The 14,705-nt window shown below is 44.9% G+C and overlaps 2 protein-coding genes across 15 annotated transcripts in view; one reads left to right on the top strand and one right to left on the bottom strand.

The window, feature by feature from the left end:
• Positions 1-2,029: 2,029 nt before the first annotated feature.
• Positions 2,030-9,035, bottom strand: odr4 (odr-4 GPCR localization factor homolog). 6 transcript variants are annotated; one of them, XM_040171810.2, is made up of 14 exons: positions 8,879-9,035; positions 8,471-8,625; positions 8,088-8,204; positions 7,663-7,755; positions 7,323-7,429; positions 7,205-7,241; positions 6,967-7,110; positions 6,799-6,894; positions 5,436-5,483; positions 4,754-4,873; positions 4,565-4,679; positions 2,768-2,980; positions 2,633-2,683; positions 2,030-2,276 (listed from the first exon to the last, which is right to left on the bottom strand). In XM_040171810.2, exons 2-14 carry the CDS (start codon positions 8,567-8,569, stop codon positions 2,206-2,208), a joined length of 1,311 nt encoding a protein of 436 aa, XP_040027744.1. In that variant the 5' UTR covers positions 8,570-8,625; positions 8,879-9,035; the 3' UTR covers positions 2,030-2,205. The 6 variants fall into 6 exon arrangements, with proteins under 6 accessions (XP_040027744.1, XP_040027747.1, XP_077954970.1 ...); XM_040171813.2 differs by having other exon boundaries at positions 2,777-2,980; XM_078098844.1 differs by having other exon boundaries at positions 2,777-2,980; positions 8,471-8,670; positions 8,879-9,022.
• A 402-nt stretch (positions 9,036-9,437) lies between these two features.
• LOC120816279 (nucleoprotein TPR) overlaps positions 9,438-14,705 on the top strand; it is a 24,805-nt gene continuing 19,537 nt past the window's right edge. For all 9 annotated transcript variants that reach the window (XM_040171801.2, XM_040171802.2, XM_040171799.2 and 6 more), the window contains exons 1-11: positions 9,438-9,768; positions 10,409-10,513; positions 10,676-10,740; positions 11,011-11,101; positions 11,312-11,415; positions 12,213-12,377; positions 12,626-12,718; positions 13,203-13,283; positions 13,404-13,491; positions 13,664-13,801; positions 13,921-14,015. In XM_040171801.2, the coding sequence (XP_040027735.2) occupies positions 9,597-9,768; positions 10,409-10,513; positions 10,676-10,740; positions 11,011-11,101; positions 11,312-11,415; positions 12,213-12,377; positions 12,626-12,718; positions 13,203-13,283; positions 13,404-13,491; positions 13,664-13,801; positions 13,921-14,015 (1,197 nt within the window). In that variant the 5' untranslated portion in view covers positions 9,438-9,596. The remainder of the gene's footprint in view (positions 9,769-10,408; positions 10,514-10,675; positions 10,741-11,010; positions 11,102-11,311; positions 11,416-12,212; positions 12,378-12,625; positions 12,719-13,202; positions 13,284-13,403; positions 13,492-13,663; positions 13,802-13,920; positions 14,016-14,705) is intronic.

Below are 14,705 nucleotides of genomic sequence, written 5' to 3'. Positions count from 1 at the left end.
GTATTTTCGTTTTATGGGAAAAAAACCCAAAAGGATTAACGGAGTAAAAAGTTGTCAGTCTGTCTCGCTTTTTGGTTCTAAAGGAAAAACGAGAAAACTGCGGTTCATTTCCGTTTTACCGCTTTTGATTAAAAACGAGAAAATAATGTTTTCGTTTTCTGGTTTTTACGGTAAAGGGGACTATGAAAAGGTCCCTTTTCTTTTTTTTACTTCTTCCTGCTTGTCTCACAAGAACTCCACTCTTCCCTTCCTTGCTGAAGGGGTCTGGCCTGGAACCCGCCTCAGTCTCTCTGCAGCTGCAGAGAGATGATGCTCTTTTGTCTTTTTGTGTTTTATAATGCTGCAGACCACCAAACAATAAATGCCCAATGTTATCCTATTACTTGAAGACTGTGGATTAGTGGAGAGCAGGTCGTCCTGCACACCTTCCCTCACAAACCACTTCCTGTCTTTGTTCAGTTTCCCGCTCTTTTCCCCACACTTGAATTCATTCAGTCATACTATACATCACATAGTCTTTATCTGAACCCCAACCACTAAAGTTATCTTATAATCACAAAATGTAGTATTTATTCCTCGACGTTTGTTACGTTACTGACTTAGAAAGTGATATTTCAGGTTCATAACTCTTTGAGCTCAATTTGATCCATTTCTGTTAAGTATAAAGTATCTATAGTTTGATGGAAACTTAACAGCAGTTTGTTGTCTAATGTGTATCTAAAAACACATCGGTTACCAGCTTAACTTAATCAATTAAAAAAAGAAATCGATCTATCGATAGATATTCGAATGAATTCTAGTATTAACTTATATTTAAGTCAAATCTTCCTCCGCTGCCGGCTGACATGTCTCCATCCTGGATCAGGTCACAATGCATGATGGGATACGATGGGCCGCAAAGGAAACATCAGATGTGTCCTCCATAAGGCGCCTGTTGGGCTGCATCTTTACATGTCCGCATTTGGAAGAGCCGACTGAACGGGAGAGTTGAGTCGCAGACAAAGTGACGAGCAGCCTCCCCCGGAGGATGCAGCCGACCAAATGAGACACGGCCGCGTGCCCTCGGGCAAGACGCTTAACGCCTACTGATTGGCAGGTGTCACTGTGTGTGGTCGCTCCTGTTATCAGTAATGGATGTGAATGAGAGCTTCAAGTTGTCAGAAGACTAGAAAAAAAAATGAACTCTACAAAAACAGCCCAGTTATCAATAGTGATTTTTTTGCATAAAACACATCATTTAAATAAATAAGATTGTTGTTGCTAAGTAGTTTTAATTTCATATTATGCTTGACATTAGTGTTCGGAAGTCTTGTTATGTATTTTGTATTGCTGCGCGTCGCGCCTAACAACACCCCGAACTTACATTACTGAAGATAAAGTACTGCCTCAAGTATCTTATTGCTTTAATACGGGGTCGCTGCGGTAGAGCGGGTGCTTGGTAAAGGTTGGTGGTTTGAGTCCCGACTGCTTCATGTCCCATGTCGATCGCCACCGAGCTAAAAGCTCAAATCTAACCTGTTACTTTGAGTGCGCAGTGATACGGAACGCTCGGGTCAATGTGAACAGCAACTGTACATTATCATGACTCCCTCTCAACCAATCAGAACGCTGGGTTTCATCTACCCGTATTATAAAGTCTATATATAATATACCTCTATCTATTAATGCCCATCTTCTCGTGGCATATTTCTACTGGAGGCATTAACGATCAGTAATAAAACTTGAGGCACCACTATGAAGCTTTAACTATGTAATTAATCTGCAACACCCCCTCAATTCAGCCCTCATAAATGACATTATATTGACCTGAGCTTTTCCTACAGTTACATGTGACGTGAGAAATGTGGGATTTTATCATTAAGAATTACAAAAAGTGTACATCAAGATATATCTGCTACTGATTTAAATTATTCAGAATAAGAATTTGGTGGGTATAAGGGATGAGGTTACGTGTGTCTGAAAACGACTCCACTATGAAGGCCGGTCTTTGCTCTTGCATGGGGGGGGTAACAGTCCAACAAAAAACAGCTTTTCAAGGGTTGTTCAGTTATTCTTTAAGTCCCCGCTACATCTTTATCAAAACCAACACATTGTAAATAAACCATTCAGCTCATAAATCCATAAACATTACGAACTCATATGCAACGGCTCCATTTGAAGTCACGCCAAATAAAACCAACATCTTATTTGGCAAATGCATGTGTATCAAACATCGTTGAGATAGAGCATCGAGGCAGCAGTGGCAAGCAGGGCGACGGTGGTTGCCATGGCAGCGCCTGAAGGACAGAGAGGAGAGTTAGGACACACTCATGCCACGTCTATAAGTCCCTAACGTGTACTGCGTTTACAAGTAAATGCGAAGTGGGAGGGGTCTATTATGGCGGATTGGTTATCTCATTGCATCCTGGGAAAAGGGGCGGGGAATAAACAGGAAACATTACAGTTTGCTTGTGCTAACCGAGGATGTTACAACATCATCATCGGCCATTTGAACGTCAACACATCCGTCCCTCCATACTGGAGAGCAGCGTGAGTTAACAACATGGTGTGTTGTCAGAAGGCGGCACGAGGTCCACGTGCGTATTTGATGTGATGAACATGTATGGAGGTGTTACACTGGAGCTTCTTTTACCAAAGTAGTTCCTCTTGGATTGCAGCGCTTCAGCGGTTTCCACCGTGGGCTCTGGGAACACACAACACACCTCAGTAACACAAAAGTCCCACTTGTTAAACAGAAAGCACCAACCACATTGTGCAGGAGACACACTCGTCCTACCGTCTGCGGCATCTCCCTCCAAGACCTCGGCAGGTGTCTCCCGCCTGATGTCCAGGTCTTTCTCTGCTGCGTCCATGTCCAGCATCTCCTTCAGCCTGTCAATCACCTCAGACAGGCCCTCGTCGCTGAAGCGGTAGTCGCACACGCACACCGGGCCGCTCGCTTCCACCGGACAGAAGACGCGATGAGGGAGACAGAATTGCTCTGAAAGAAAAGGCAGCGAGAGGCTCAGTAAGGAGGGCGGTCGAGGTAAATATTATATGTTACTGTTATAAGTAGAGATGCTAAGGTGAGGCTGTTTGGATTAAGAAAACAGGGCCAGTAGCAATAGCATGATTACATTACATTACATTTAGCAGACGCTTTTATCCAAAGCGACTTACATTACACTTTAAACCCATGGCTTTTTCACATTTTTGCCCAGGGAGCAATTAGGGGTTAGGTGTCTTGCTCAGGGACACTTCGACATGGAACATGGGGCAGCCTGGAATCAAACCACCAACCTTGTGCTTCCCAGCACAGCTTCTCTAACCCCTGCGCCACGACGACCCCATGATAGCAGCGTATTACATTGTCCAGTTCCCAACAAACTCTTTCCAGATGCTCCAAAGACGTCACACATACAAAGCAATTACCCAGAGTTTGTCACCGGTGTTACTTGGCTCAACAAAAGCTAGCGATTAACTTATGAAGATGAAAGGTCATTGAGGGCAAGACGTAAAAGAAGGTAGCCATGCATCCTCCATCATTTAGAGTTAGTGGTACCAGATCGCACCAATAAATATTTAAATCGGCTAACAACTTCTGATCAAGGATTATTTCTTCTTTATAGTGTCTCACTATAATATCAGCTGAAAGAACATTGAACCAGAGGAGAAGAAAGTCGAGCGTTATTCTCTTTGACAATATTTTCTCTTTGTATAAATATATATCTATATCAATAGATATATACACACATACACACACACACACACACACACACACACACACACTAACTTGCTGACGGTCAAAGTGAGCATCAGAACGAGGAAGAAAGGGGATTTACGTGACGTTGTTGGTGCAGACGGGCTGGTCTGAGTACGTCTACGACCTGCTGGGATTTAAACACACAACCATCTCCAGAGTTTACAGAATGGTCCAATAAGAGGAAATGTCCAGTGAGCAGCGGTGGTGTGGACAGAAATGCCTGGTTGGTGTGAGAGGTCAGAGGAGAACGGGCAGACTGGTTCCACATGATAGAAAGGCAATGGGAACTCGTTACAACTAAGGAACGCACAACACCATCTGTGAACGCACAACACAGGGAACCCTGAAGAAGATCAGCTACAGCAGCAGCGGACCACGCCGGGCCCTGGGTACCCATTGAACATGAAAGTGTTCTGAAGGCAAAAGGGGGTCCAACCTTTTAATAGCAAGGTGCACCTGGTAAAGTGCACACAATACATTCCCCTGCGTGCTTTCAGTCTCATCTGTAACAACGTTAATGATCGGTTTGTCCTGGACGCCCCGGCGGGCCGCGAGTTGATATATGTGGACAGTCTAAGACCAGATGAACGAGAAGTATGAGTTCTACGTACTTTAACCCCTCGGGGTGCTGAGCTCTTAGTCAACTGTCGGCTAATCATTTCCCTGCAGTGGATCTTTCCGGTACACGTGTTCCTCTCTGCACACAAATCCCCCCTCTTCAATGGGATTGGTCACCTCTGAACCCGCCCACCACTTGGACCTCAACTTTCACCTGGACTTCCCCTGTAGCAGCTGATTGGTGGAGCACACCACCGCGTGTACCTCTCTGATGTTCGTCTCTGCTGCTGCCCTCGCTCGCCCCTCCCGACGTCAGCAGCTCCTCCAGCAGCATCTGAGCCCTCGTGGTCAGCGTGGAGACCGCGTCCCTCTTCAGCAGCTGTCCACAGGCAACATGTCCCCATGAGACCCAACAATGGCAGAAGGCGTCTGCCTGGGATTTGGATTGTGTACCTTCTCGGCCTGTCGGGCCTTGGGTTTGTTGCTGTGCAGGTACGCTGTGCTGTAGACCGCTCCACTGACTGACACGCTGCCTCCGCACCGCTGGACCCCCTCCGCCAACCTGCGCTCATCCTGCCACAGGAAATCATATTAAACCCAAAGATGGGTTCAACCTCATTTTAGTTTTTTCTGGCGAGCGATTTAAAAAAACAACCGCAAAACCAACTCTGTATGCCTTATCTATAAATCTTAAAGCAGTTTGCATTGTTAAATGCTCTAAGACAAAAATATAATTTCAGATTTGAGTTAATAAACTCATTTTCTTATTCAAACAATAAACAAGATATAATGAATTAGAGGATATAGAATAAAAACAGAATAGTCGACTGATTCCACTGCCAGTCACATGCTGGATTAGAAAACATCAGAAACAACACAAACATTCAGGCTCTCGTGTGGCTCAAAGGAGTACTGCAGATGCACATATTTTAAAGAGGTTGATAATTAAATAACTTGGCGACCCAAATTCATTCTTCTTCTACCCCCCTATGGGTCCCGATCCAGTGTTTGGGAATGACTGCATTATAATAGACCGTGTGTGTACATCATCAATTCATCTTAAAGACAGATGTTTTAGTTTAATAATGTAGGTCTGGATATATATTATCATAAATATTATATATTATTTTCTTACCGGTGTGATGAGTAACTGAGCGGAGTACGTCTGTCTCACGTTCCTCTTCTACAAAAAGACACAGAGGCAATCACACAACAGCTTCCACACAGTGCAAAGAACCACTGGTTCTTCATGCAGCTCTTTGAGGCTCTTGTATTCACCAGGAGAGTCACTCCAGGTATTTCAACAGCTGTTTAAATTCTTCAAATGAACGTACACGGCAAATGACTGTACTACGTATTCAGTGTCCATATATGGCGCCGCGCTTACGCCGCCTCCCTGCATTTCCTCTGCAACTCCACCGGACGTCACCCGCTTCTTCTCCCGCAAACCATCCTCCATTAAAACCATATTCTGCTCTTAGCTTAACCGACCACAACACTCAGACCTCCAAAGCCACGAGCCGCAAACCACCGAGCGACATCACGGCGACTACGTCCACTTCTTCACGCCGTCGGTGTGTCAAACACATATGGAATATTTAATATGGCTTCAAGCTACAACGTGGATACAGCTCAGAACAGTAGTGTGCAAATGGAGTAGCGTCAGAAGAACTAATACCACATAATGAGTTCCCCTCTGGCGCTCTGACCAGCTCAACAATTAAGACATCCTTCAGTATACTTCACATCCAGCATGAAGGATACGACTGTCAGTCTGCTCTCACATCTCTGTGAGCGATGCCATTGTAACAGGGAGCACACCAGCCCCTCTCAACAACTCAAAAACACTGTGATGTAATCAAGCTTTTCCAAAGGTATCGCTCCCTCCTCACTGTGTCGCCTGGATATGGTTTCCTGTCTTCTCCAAACAGCTTCGGACGTGTCAACAACAGTCTTTTTTGACTGAGACTGGAGAAAATAGTTGATAAAAAAAGGACAAAAGCAAAAGGGCATCACCCTCATTTTGGACCATTTAAGGCAGTACCGGTACGTGGGCCATTTGGTACCACAGAACGAATAAAAAATGTTTTTTCTAAAAAATATTTTATTTTGGAAATTGACCGGATTCTCTACTAATCATGTGCGCTCGTCCCTCTTGACATATTTCCCAAGCGTCATCAATCGTTTATCCACCAGCGAACAGAGATCACGCGACTACTACCGCCGCCCCCCCGTCAGTCGGTCCCCCCGCAATGACTACCACCCCCCCGTCATTCCGCCGGACATTCTTAACCGGTCCGCGAAATATTGTCTGACATGAAAACGGCCCGTGAGGTAAAAAAGGTTGGGGACCACTGCTTTAAGGGATTTCCTATTCTGAGATGCTTGAGTAGTACCAGCTGTGCTGCTGGAGTGCCACTGAGCAAAGGTCTGAAGCAGCCGTCTTTAGATAAACGCAGATGTAAGGTGGAATTCCTTGTTGGTTAGATGTATACAACCTGTCCTCCGGCGAGCTCAGCGTCCGCTGCCAGCCTCCTCCCGTCGATCAGACAGACGGCGCTCTCCAGCTGGTGTGCCCACCCTCTGAGCCCCTCCTGCAGGAAGCACAGCCTGAGAACACCTCCACACACAACGAATTGAGGGGCTTTTTGTGCTCGCGCGCTGACCTTTAGACATTTGGCCGTGTCCTCCGTAGCCGTTGGATTGTCTGGCAGCGGCAGCAACACGTCCACGCTCACGCAGCAGGACACCGTGCTCCAGGAAGAACACACGCCCGACTGGTATTTCCAGTCTGCAGGCTTGGCCACGCTCTGAAACCACCAACACACGCGATCGATGACAACGCCGCGCTGCGAGTCGGGGGTACGCGACACATTGAGTGCAAGTAGAATGATGGAAACCCACCTTGGGGTCCTTGACGTCGAAGGTTCGGCATAAGGTTCTAACAAGAGGAGTTAAAGAACATCCCCCCCAGGTATCTGGTAGCTAAATTATCCAACCACGAGGACGCGCAAAAGGATACTTTCTGGTTTTGGGGTTGACGTGCAGCACAACGCGGTCGGAGACGTCATCCTCTGCCGAGGTCCACAGACGCTCTGAGGAGATCAGGTTCTCCACTGCAAAGACCAGCTGCACCGGGTTCAGAGGAACACAACACGTTCAGGCACACAAGCATCCGGAATATTCACTTATATTTTTAATGGCCATTTATATCCCAGCAATTATTCTACTCAAGACACATATGTGTAGATGTTCTTATATTTAATGGTGTTTTCATCTCGTTATTCTTGTCTGGCTGCGGATTTATTTTTCATTGTGAGCCACAGGTGTGAAATGTGCATCATGTAAAATGTACTTTTCACCTGTCGCAGTGTGGTGAGTGTGTCCTTGGCGTCGGTGTCAGTGACGATGAAGACTCCCAATACAGAGAGGCCTCCGGGCAACATCCGAGACACCTGCAAACAGCAGCAATGTAAGCGGTTCGTAACAGCTGCAGAAAGTTTTTGTTGGCAGCCGACGTTGTCCAGCTGCCTCCTCAGAGGTTCACACAACCCATACTGTACAGGTATATTGTGAAACACATCTACAGCTCCATAAAAGTGATCATTGCACAGAGCTACAGGTGTGTTAACAACTTCTTCAAGTCTTTCTGATCCATCGCCTTTCATTGACTGTGTGAGCTCCATGTATGACGCACGTCCCAGTGTGTTCTTTTCACGCGTGCACTTTAATACATTCTTAAACACTCAGGACCACATGAGTGTGCGTTGGATACAGCCTTGCTCACCTGGCGGGCATGCTCAGTCACCCACTCCTTGTCCGGGGAGTTCCCACCCGATGCAGTAGACTCCTCCCTTTGGGGGGTCCGAGTTGCCGTGACGACATACTCCCTCTGGGTTGAGCTCTGAAATGTTTAGTCATCGATATCGATTGTCGTCCCTCACACATACAGCAAATAGTCTTTTTGATATTAATTTGATATCCAATACAAGCCCTAACTGACCAGTTGTACATCCTGAACAAGGTGTGTGTGTGTGTGTGTGTGTGTGTGTGTGTGTGTGTGTGTGTGTTACAGGTGAGGCTACGTTAGTCACATGGGTGAGAGATGTTACAGCTGCTGTGATGACATCGTCACCGGGACCACGCACAGATGCTTGTGTGCTGCTTTACCTGTCCAATGAGCAGGCCGCTGACTGGACCTGCGGTTTGTTCACACTGTTTAGTCAGATATCCCTCCACGACATCTTCCACTATGTACGTGCGGCCCATTCTGCCGAAGGACGGCGCGGAGGGAGTGCGGGTGATGGAGGACCAGCGGAGCCTCTCTGATGGAATGAAACACGGCTAAACAAGTGAAGCCGCAGGCTCGACTGGCAGCGATATCCACAAAAAAACAAGTTATTAAACAACGTAAACTCAACGTGTTTCAAGGTTCGAGACCCACTAACTTTAACTGTAGCTAACCGGTATTTACTAACCAAAATGAGCCAACTGCTGTTATGTTGTCAACGTTTCAACTCAAAGGAGTTCGTAGCTTTTGCTTCTTAGTTTGCTAACTACGTGTCATGGGGGAAATACCTGATACAAGCGAGACAGTTGGTAATGTGAAGCAGAAAAAAGGCTACTTGGTTTTCTTTCTGACAGCCTGCTGAGGTTCGTCAGCGGACCAGCAACACTCTGTTTCCCAGCATGCGTTGCGCAGTGACGTACTTCCGTCGCCTAACTTTGTCGTAATGCGTCAATGGAGAAAGTGCACAAAGACAAATAGCTCAAGTTTTTTTGTCAAGATAAAACCTGTATTGACCATTCAACTTTAAATAACTTATTCAGGTTCGACACATGACACCAATAAATACAGTAAAACCAATAACGTTACTTTCTGTGGTTGGATTAACTTACACCGGCGTGGTAGCACTAGCGTGAATTAACGTTATACATTATCTGCCCGTGGCTTCAGCTGTGACACTGTATTGGATTAGTTTTAATGGTATGCCATTAAAACTAATCCATTAAAACTAATCCAATACATGCTGATATGTGTTCTACAGCAAAGAAAACCTGCCATTCTCAATGCAGTCATTGCAAATCCGTCACGACTACTAGCCACAGGGTCTACAATGCGTGCTTTATTTTGAAGGTTTTGAGGGGACGTCATCCGTGTGGACAAGCGGTGAATGACACTTCATTCCCCGGTCGGTTCAGGGAGCGTGTCGGCGGGCAGTACGACATTTATCTTGTACCCTAGTTTGGGATCCATTTACGGTTTCTTTTCAGGGTCGTATTGTTGGGAGGGGAGATGGCGGCGGTCCTGCTTCAGGTTCTGGAGCGGACGGAGTTGAATAAGCTCCCGAAAGGCGCTCAAAACAAGCTAGAGAAGTTTGTAACGGAGCTGCGAAATGCTAACGAGGAGCAGCGGAATGCTAACGAGGAGCTGCGGAGGCAGCGCGAGCGCTTGGAAGCGGACAGCGGTACGCAGCTAACGCACAGCGGGGTTAGCTAGCCCGCAAGCATGCGAGATCATCACTAGACTACCCTGTTAAATACTGTGTGCCGGCTTACTCACCTTTGTAAAGTCAGTCATGTGCTTTGTCCGCGTTGATTACGAATGCCCGCTAACGTTAGCTGCGATGTTACGTTGATGCTAAGAGAATAACGAACTATTCAACTTGAAATGCCATTTAGTCACTTGTGACTATAACAGCAACACTTTCCAAATGGGAAAACAATGAATTAAGATGAATTCAAATGAAGTTTAGTTGAGCATAATTTAGTTAACGTTACTTGGAAGTTGCTGAGATAAGAATTCTGTTTAAGGTGTTAGGAGTCTCCTTTCAATCTGTCCTACCCTTTAAATTACACCACGCTTCCATTGAGAATTCTCAACTTTACTGTACTGCTAATATTGTGGTGATTCACGTTCAAATCCTGCATCTATCTGTGTTTCATAATGGTGAACCTGTTTCACAGCTGAGTGGCTCTTAGGATCTGATGCTGTTTCATCTCTAGTCTTTGGGAGGCCTCAAGTTAAACTACTGTTGTCTGCGTGGTGCAGGTGTTGTGTTGCATGTGTACTCATGTGCTCCTCTTGATTGTCCCGTGTCCCTGCAGAACAGCAGTATTTTGATATTGACAAGAGGCTGGCGGAGAGTCAGGAGCAGATCCTGTCTGCCACGAAAGACGTGCAGACCCTCAAGGAAGAAAATAAAAAACTCAGTAAGGCGACACAGGCTTCCATTCTACACTCACTGTCTTACCTCTGATTGCCCGAGGGGTCCGTGCTTAAAGTACCCGGGTTCCTCAACTTAAAGAGGGCTTTTTTCCTGTTGGCCTCCCTGATCGTCAGTGTGAGCGGCGTCTTCTTCTTCTTCTGCGCAGATGAAGAACTGAGCAGTCTGAAGGGAATCGAGGGAGAGACGGCTGAAGATAAACCACCACAACAGGTAGTCTTGCCCATTTACCTCCTGTGCATGTAACGTTAATGGTGTCCTTTTGTTGTTGCTTATGTGATAGGATACTACAAAATAAAAGCCTTTCAGTTTTCTGTTGATGAAATTAGTCTGTATTCACTATCACTAGTACATTTGTTTTCTCTCTCCCCACAAAATCACCAGTTTATAGAGCAGATAACCTCCTGAATTTCACAATGTTTTTGGATGATTTCAGCACTTTATTGAGTCATTCAAACAACCAGTTGCTCTGTGCGTTTACAGCAAACAAAGGCTAAGTATGAGCTTGAGGCAGAGAAGAGAGAGCTGGAGAGGCTGCTGGAGAAGAGAAAGCAGGAGGTGGAAAACCTCACTGGTGAGATATCTGCTTAACACACATTTGGTTTTATTCTTTACGATTGTTTTTTTTTACCTCAAGTCAAATCACCTAATATAGCCCAATATCACTAATTAGCCCTATGGGGCAGTACGATCAGTGCATCACAAGACACCATCTGAGTTCCATTTGAAGTTTTAAGGTTTTAGGGTTACGGTTCATGAATTGTGTGTGTTTTGTTATTTGCAGACGATATGAAACGACTGAATGAGAAGCTGACAGAGACCAGCAAAGTGAAGACGGAGCTGCAGCTCAAACTGGATGGCTTACAGTCATCTGAAGCTTCTGTGCAGGTTTGTAGTAGATTTCATAGAAAGCGCATGCTGTTAATGTTAACGCTCATGTAGAAGGGCGTTGAGATTAAATCCAAAGACATAAAATGTATTTGGTTGTGAAATAATAAGATTAGGGCTGCAACTAACAATTATTTTGATAACCGATTATTTCTTCGATTAATCGATAAATCGGATTAAAAAAAAAAAAACGCTATTAAAAAGCTTTAAATTCCAACCCTTTTATTCTAAAACAGAACTGCAATTTCACATTGCAAAAATACTTCATAAAGTACAGGTTGTCATTTATAAAAAGAAAAATACATATCGTAAAATTTAACAGGATTTGTTTTAACGTCAGAACTTGTTTTCTATACTACACTCACAAACACACCCCCATGTTCACTTGAAGCTTATTCATTACCTTATTACCGTCATTGTAGTGCAAGTTAAGTAAATGTTTACAAAGCACCTAAGTACAGCTAAAAAACAACCACGTGCTATGAGATGAATTTAAAATGCCATTTGTAAATTAGAGGCTTCTCAGTTAGCCGCGCTGGTTTAATGGATCACCGTCTCTCCCTTTACAGGGATAACATCTACCGTATAACCCACAGTATGTGCGCAAGCACACTAGACTACCGTGTATGACAGCATTAAACACACACAAATATATTTGTCAACAATAACCAATATGGGACCAAGCACGGAATATATGCAGACAACAGACCAGAACCACACATGAATAGTTACAGTAGCACCCACATATCTCTGATTTCTAATGTGCTTTTTGTGATTACTCGTTCTGCACGCGGCAGCACCGAGAGAAGCGCATGGAGCAGGAGAAAGAGCTGCGTGAGAAGAAGATCGAGTGGTTAACGGCAGAACTGAAGGCCAAAACTGAAGAACTATTGAACACCAACAGAGAGAAAGGAAAGGAGATACTGGAGTTGCAGGCGTGTCTGAAGAACAGCAAGGAGCAGGTAACACACACACACACACACACACAGTGGAAAAGCATAAACCGAGCAGATCGGAAAGTATTATAGTTGTGTATAGAAATGGTTTTCCTGAATGTAGAGGGATGAAACGTTTGCAGGGAAAACGTCCTGCGAAGTTGCACATAACCACCAAAGAGCACTGCCGTTTGTTCCCAGCCAGGTTCCACTGAAATGATGTACTATAAAGACATGTGATGTCTTTATGATACATCACCCATTCACTTCAACAGGTGACCAGATTGGAGGGGCAGCTGACCTCGCTGAAGCAAACCAGTGAAAAACAGAATGAAAGAGGCGAGGACTTGAACAACAAACTCAAACAGGTGATGACAACACACCGGTTCCTTGGCTGAAAGAGATTGTTACCTTTTTTCACCCCTTATGAGTTTGCAGATATGTGTATTATATAGATGATCGTCCTCCCACCGCCGTGGAGACCGGCAGGTGGATTGGCCACACCTAATATTCTCAAATTGAGCACTTTTATATATTTATGTTCCTTTTCTAAATCCACATGAACCAACCACTCTGAATTTCAAAAGTAATTGAATCTATGGCGGCAAATCACTGTCAAAATTCGAAATTGGGAAAGGCCGCTACGGCACGCTGGACTGTCCGGCTGCTCTCAGACGTGTCAACTGCCCGCAGACACCCAGGACACACTGCAGGGGTTATTTGGCATATTGTTGGCATTAAGGAAAAATATATTTTTGTCCTTGCTTGCAGGCCAACGAAAGTTGTGCTGGACGGGACGTGTTTCCATATGCAGCATTTCTCCTTGTTCTCATGGTCTGAATTTCTGTGCAGGCTAAAGACGAGCAGAGTGCCATGGAGGAGAAATACCGCAACGAGCTCAACGCTCATGTCAAGTTGTCTTCCCTCTACAAGGTGAGAATCATAGCTGGCCACTCGGGACCATTATATTCTCTTTATTATATGCTCTCTATTGTGCGGTCTGGTCTGTTTTTTCTCTTCATGTCGTCGGTACTGTCTTTGTTCTCCCTGTAGTTGGCAGCAACAGACCTGGAGACAAGGAACCAAGAGCTGAGCAGAGCTGTAGAAGAGCTCAGCAAGCTGGTTAAAGACTCTGGAGAAGGTATTGCCGTGGTTTCTATTGTCTACTGTGCCCCCCCCCCCCCCCCCACCACCATCTGTCTGATCTAATAGTATTGAACAGTCTGCATCAGTAAAGTGCCCCCCAAACCTGTTTGTATGTGTGACGTATTAATGGCGACATGTGTGATCTATGACACTGTGCCTCTCTGCAGCCAATAAGACCCTCGAAAAGAAGACGTCCGACATGGCGGAACTAAATACGCGGTTGGAGGCGGAGCTTACAGAGAAGATCAAGAACATGGAGAAGGAGCTGGAGACCGCCACGGTGAAGGCTTCTGGAAAACACTGCTGTAAGAACACACACACACACAAACACACACGTGTTGTTTGTGTCCAACTCGCGGTGCCATTTGCACAGTGTTGTGTGTACATATGTGCCTTACGTGTGTGTGTGTGTGTTGTGCTCCAGGTGCGCCCTCTCTGACCGAGGAGCAATTGGACGCCATGTGTCCATCGGCAGCAGCCATTTCTGCTATAGTAAAGCCCGCCATGAAGTTCTTTGATGTGAGTTTAACGGGACACCCCGGGGATTGGTGGGGGTCCGACCTCCTGTCAGTAGTGTGAAATGTCTGCACAGCGATAGTTTCAGATTTATATTTACTAGTGCTGGGCAGCTGTTAACATTTCTAATCTCATGAATCTTTGCGATTAATCTCGTTGTAATGCACATGCACAAAATTCTCCAACTAATTCAAATTAGTGTTTTGTCCTTTTGTGTATTTGTGCAAACACCGTTACAACAAATATTCCCTTTACGCAGTTGCAGTTTGAATATTTATTGTTAATTTGAACTTAAACTTAATTAATTAAATAATAAATTTGAATGTAATCAAATATTAATACCAAAGCTTTTTGCCTCCGCAAGGCCTTTTTTTAAAATAGAAAAATAAGTTACTCTCCATGATCATAATAATATAACGAGCAGGTTAACATTTGATGAATGACATAATACACAACTAAATGATAATTACCATATCACACATTTTAAGATGCATTTGAGGGCCGTTGGTTTTCACTGCCTTAACTAAGTTATAAAAGGTTGATTGAGATTCGTCATCGATCCATAAACTGCGCTGGGGGCTAAAGCAAATCAAACATTAAGTCTGTATTCTCCACAGAAGGTCTTCGGCTTTCTGAAACCTGTTTTTATGAACTATGGATTTTTATGGCTTGTTGCAGCGAGTATTTACTCTT

The sequence above is a fragment of the Gasterosteus aculeatus genome, chromosome 3 (assembly GCF_964276395.1).
Source record: "Gasterosteus aculeatus chromosome 3, fGasAcu3.hap1.1, whole genome shotgun sequence".
In the NCBI taxonomy this organism is placed as follows: Eukaryota; Metazoa; Chordata; class Actinopteri; order Perciformes; family Gasterosteidae; genus Gasterosteus; species Gasterosteus aculeatus.
Note: the sequence above shows the minus strand (reverse complement) of the source record. Positions and strands in the feature narration are given on the sequence as shown.

Coding starts and splice junctions, on each gene's coding strand:
- odr4 (XM_040171810.2), bottom strand. CDS start 8,569: ATGGGCCGCACGTACATAGTGGAAGATGTCGTGGAGGGATATCTGACT. Junction 7,111..7,204: donor TCGACGTCAAGGACCCCAAG/GTGGGTTTCCAT, acceptor TGGTGGTTTCAG/AGCGTGGCCAAGCCTGCAGA. Junction 2,981..4,564: donor CAGAGACGAACATCAGAGAG/GTACACGCGGTG, acceptor CTTTTCTTTCAG/AGCAATTCTGTCTCCCTCAT.